The sequence below is a fragment of the Setaria italica genome, chromosome IX (genome assembly GCF_000263155.2).
Source record: "Setaria italica strain Yugu1 chromosome IX, Setaria_italica_v2.0, whole genome shotgun sequence".
Classification (NCBI taxonomy): Eukaryota; Viridiplantae; Streptophyta; class Magnoliopsida; order Poales; family Poaceae; genus Setaria; species Setaria italica.
In genome coordinates, this window is record NC_028458.1 from 36,608,075 (window position 1) to 36,613,268 (window position 5,194).

Below are 5,194 nucleotides of genomic sequence, written 5' to 3' on the forward strand. Positions count from 1 at the left end.
CTCTTCTCGGCAAGCCATACGGGCCATACGTGCACATCATGTGTGCAGAGGCTCTCTCTATTCTAATTAAAGATGCAGAAAAAAAATGGCAGCATTCGTGGAATTCGCAAATGCCGGGAGCCCCTAGAATCAGCCATTTATTTTTCGTAGATGATACATTGATGCTGATTAATGCAACAACCTCTAGTGCTAATTGCTTGCAGCATATTTTGAATATGTATGAGAATGTGTCAGGACAAATGATTAATAAGGAGAAAACCTCTATTATGTTTAGCCCAAATACATCGTTACATGTGAGGGATCAAGTATTGACAACATTAGGGGTGGAGCATACCGCCAACAATTAGAAGTACCTAGGCCTGCCAATTTACATTGGCAAGTCAAAGAAGCGCACGTTTGAGTACATCAAGCAAAGGATTTGGACCAGAATTCAAGGTTGGCAAGAGAAACTCCTCTCAAAAGCAGGAAAGGAGATTATGATCAAAGCAGTTGGACAAGCCATACCAACCTATGCCATGTCATGTTTTGATCTAACGAAGGGATTATGCGAGAAAATATCATTAATGATTGGGCAGTATTGGTGGAGTCAACATGATAAAGTAAACAAAATTCATTGGGTATGTTGGGAGAAAATTACATGAACAAAGAGAAATGGTGGTATGGGCTACCAAGGCCTACACGTGTTTAATATAGCCATGTTGGCTAGGAAAGCATGGCGGTTATTAGTGTGTCCAGATACCTTGTATGCTCAAGTCCTTTGTGCCAAATATTTTCCTATGGGCGGCATACCGGAAGCCGGGCCAAGGGGAGGAATATCCTACACATGGTGAAGCATCCTGAAGGACGTGAAACTACTGAAGAAAGGTTTGATCTGGAGGATTGGTGATGGAAACTCTATTAATATTTGGAGGGATGCATGGATCCCTCGAGGAGATACAAAAAGAGTCATCACTCCAAGGGGTGCATCCATCCTTCAAAACGTGTCAGAACTGATCAATCCGGTTACTAAAGACTGGGATGAACAGCTCATACGGGATACTTTCTCTCCAAAAGATGCAAATATCATTTTGTCACTACCGATCTCTTTTCAGAGGGAAGATTTCCCTGCATGGCATCCAGATCCTAAAGGAAACTTTTCTGTTAAATCTGCTAATGTTCTAGGCGTAAAGACAAGGGATCACCAAAATAATTGTGATGCATCAACCTCATATGTACAAGGAAGTGGTTTTGATTGGAGTAAGATATGGAATCTGAATGTACAAAAACAAAATCAAAATGTTTGTCTGGTGTGCGGCTCATAATGCTTTGCAAGTGAAGTTAAATATTGCCAGCAGGGAAGTGAGCCTAGATATATTGTGTCCAATGTGCTCGAGGTTTGACAAAGATTCAGGCCACCTCTTTTATAAATGAAAGGAGGCTAAACTTTGCTAGCGGCGGCTAAATATGGAGGATAAGAGAGTTATGCTAATGGCTGAAAATTCACCGAAGGTACCCCCCCGAGACAATTGGAGTTTTGATGCTGATTGCGAATGTAAAATAATCTTATTTATGTGGTGTTGGTGGTCTGCATGCAATAAGTCTTATGTGGTGTTGGTGGTCTGCATGCAATAAGGCAAATTCAGGTGAAAGGAAAAGAAATGCACAAGAGGTGATTAATGACACTTTGTTCCATTTTTAGGAGTGGAAAGATACAATTCATTCGGGGAAGCAGACTAAGGCCTCAACTGGCTTACCAAAATAGAGAGCTCCACCAGAAGTTGTCTATAAGATCAATTGTGATGGGTCTTTTATTCTTGGATCAAATAAGACTGGGTGGGGTTTTATCATCAAAGACCACGGTGGCAATTTCATTGCTGCAGGTCTTCTATTGTCTGCTCAACATGCTGAAGCAGTTGCCTGTATGAAAGGTCTCGACGATGCTGCTGAATTAGGGATGAGGTGCGTTATTTTATAGACTGATGCAATTTCAATTGTGAATGCTTTATCCGCACCAGGCATTGACAGATCGGTCATAGGCTCTTTGTTAAGCGATATCAAAGCTATAATGTATAAAGAATTATCTGACACTACATTTGGATGTAGATATTTGGCCTCAGAATTTGGAATTGGCATTGATAACACCGAATAGCAGCTGTTTGGATGCTTCGGAATTCGAAATTGGAAATCATCACCAATGCCGATCGGTATTCACGAGACACTCGCTCGCGGAATCGTCCTTCACCCGTTCCCTCCTTCTCTCCCGCCCCCACCCGCCCGCCCTCCACCCCCCGCTCCTCCTCTTCCGCGTAAGCAGCGACGCCCCTCTCCTTCCTCCCTCCCTCAGCATGCCGCGCGTCGCACCCCCTGCCCTGTCTGCCGGCGAGCCATGCTGCCCCTCCCCAGCCTCCCTCCGCTGGCGAGTCGCGCTGCCACTGCCGCAGCCTCTCCCCTGCTCCCTCCACCGGCGAGCCACGAGGCCGCGCCGCCCCTCCCCTGCTCCCTCCGCTGGTGAGCCGTAAGGCAGCGCCGCCCCTCCCTTGCTCCCTCCGCCAGTGAGCCGCGGGGCCGCGCCGCCCCTCCCCTGCTTCCTCCGCAAATAGGAATAAAGACCAAATTTCAATTCCATGCTTTTGTATATCCAAATAGGAATTGAATTGAGCTGCTTTACAGGATTCCATAAGCCAATGTAATGGTCATCCAAACAGCAGAATTTGAATTGTGCTCATTTCAATACCATAGCAGATTTGGTATTGAACCTAATTCAATACCATGCCCTCCAATATCAACATCCAAACATAGCCTGAATGTATTATTTCTCGTGTGTCCGGAGATTATAATATGATTGCTGATACTCTGGCGGCCATGGGCCTGAACTGTATAAACGGTCCTCTGTTGCGGCAACTTGCCGTCTACCAGACTCTGTAGCTTTGTTGGTGTCCCGTGATTTGCCTGGGGCACACGTCTAATGGAACTTTGTTTCCTTCTTAAAAAAAGTACACGCAACAGTTATGCGTGCCGGATGGTATCGCTGGTAACCAGACACGATTCCAAACATTTGCACGACACAATGACCAAACTGCTAGCCTTCTCTTACCCATGACCGTGATGCGATGAAAACATCCAAATACAAACAGGAGCAGGTGAAACACTTCGTGTAAAATTACCTGAAACGATGCAGATAGACATAATTTGATCGAGTGAGCGAGCGAGAGAGAACCTAAGGTTACAGAATAGCATAATATCAGAAAACGGATACAAGTTCATCAGTTTACAGCGAGACCCAAGCTCGCGAATTGGTACATCTTTTGGCCACAACATTTGCGGGCCACGGTGCTCTCCCTAAAACCTAGGTAAAAGGGTGCTTCTGCTGAAAGTACAACTCTGTCATGACTTCTTGTGAAGTTTGAAGCCGAAGACCCTTGGGGTGTATTGCTGCGTCGGCTTCTGCGGCTTCAAGTGTGGGTATGTCATCAGAAAAAGATGAGGGAATGTTGTCCCAAAGTATGAACCATCAATGTCTGGGTAAAGTAAAGGGCGTGCAAGGGCAAGTAGTTGCAACTGGTTAACAAATATCTATCCAAGAAGGGTTTGCCAAAAAAGCAGAAATGGAGGTAAGTAATAATTGGAAAAAATGTTCGATGTGATACTAGGCTGTTGGCATGGAGATGAGAGAGAACATAAATGACATTGCAAAAGAAATATTTTTTCAATAGTTTAAATGGGTGGTTAAAATATAAAATCACTTGAAAGAAACAGCACAAAAATGGAATTATGAAAATATCATAATACCAAAGTAATTTCACAAAATAACAGATCAAAAGGATACTGCCTTGGTACTTGGATCTTGGATAGTGAAGTTCTTCGCATTTCGGACAATATATCTTCACTGTGCTCGATCTAGGAATATCTGATTGTCCTGCTGGAAGACAGGGCTGACCACAGCAGTACACTCTGGGGCATCTACCGAAGTCATAGTTCTTGAACTTCTCCAACTGTGGCAAATGAAAGCAGGGTAGTTCAATATCACACTGAGATAAGAGAGCAAAACATATTTAGATGTCATTCATAGGATCAAAAGATAGATTACCATTGCAGCTAGACCCTTGCTGGTTAAGACGTATCGTGCATGAATTAATCCATAGAGCATCTCTGCAGATGACTCAATCAATTCATTTTGTTCCTCAGTGAACACATCGCCTGTACAAAAATGGTCCCGTTTCATGAGTGCAACACAGTACAATAATCTTTACCTATTTGTAGATTTCAAAATACAAGGGACATATCCACTGGTTGACAGAATCAACTCTTTAGGAAAAGATTTATCAACACAAATAAAGAATGCAAATAAGATAAGGTCAGGTGTCTTGAAAATAAGACACAGATGATAAAAATCAGAAAAAAACAAACCAATGGTATACCTATGGCCTATAGTAGGTATTAAACTAGTGGCTTTCTTAAGTTAAAATAATCTCACCATTAGAAGACTCAATGTCTAAGATGAGATCAAGAGCATAATCATAATATGGCACTTGGTTACTCAGACCACATAGGTTGAAATCATCCTGTATATAGTCATCATCAATCTCGCAGAAGAATTCATTGCCTCGCAGGCTGCAGAACCATGCAATCCAAGATGTGTCCTCTCCCTCAGAACCACTGACATCAGAATCTTCACTATCGGATTCGAAATCCTCTGCAGTCCCAAATGAAAAAAAGAAGGTTAAGGGGCGCTTTAGTAATGCAACATTGAATATGCTCATAATCGCAGCTAGTGTTGATAAGAAATAACAATCATAAGCAAAATATAAACAAATGCTAGAAAAATCTTTAAAACATGTTTTAACAAACAAATGTACTTCAGTGCTGCTTCGATCAGTGACTGATGAGTGTGTTCTTTGGGGCAGTGCTGGAGCTTCCAAGCTCCAGGAACTCCTAGTCCGGTCGGTAACCACGGCGGTCTAGCCTGTGGGGTTCTGGTCGAGGTCTTGTTCGGCTCGGTGGCACGTTGGTAGATCCTCTTTTTGTGTGTGTGGGTGGGGGGGGGGGGGGGGGGCTTTTTACCCCGGTTTTGGGCCTTAAACGGACCCCTTGTACCCCCTTTTTTTTTTTAAAGAAAAGACCTGCAGCTTTCCCGGCTTTTTTCAGAAAAAATATTTTATTCCCCAAAAAAAAGGGCAAGCAAACCGGATCATATTTTAAACATAAAAACTTTTTT

The 5,194-nt window shown here is 43.3% G+C and overlaps 1 protein-coding gene across 1 annotated transcript in view; it reads right to left on the reverse strand.

Moving 5' to 3' along the window:
- Positions 1-3,115: 3,115 nt before the first annotated feature.
- LOC101762836 (putative casein kinase II subunit beta-4) overlaps positions 3,116-5,194 on the reverse strand; it is a 5,482-nt gene continuing 3,403 nt past the window's right edge. The window contains exons 2-5 of the mRNA XM_004983561.2: positions 4,454-4,672; positions 4,067-4,176; positions 3,806-3,971; positions 3,116-3,497 (exon numbers count right to left, since the gene is read on the reverse strand). Coding sequence (XP_004983618.1) covers positions 3,364-3,497; positions 3,806-3,971; positions 4,067-4,176; positions 4,454-4,672 — 629 coding nt within the window. The 3' untranslated portion in view covers positions 3,116-3,363. The remainder of the gene's footprint in view (positions 3,498-3,805; positions 3,972-4,066; positions 4,177-4,453; positions 4,673-5,194) is intronic.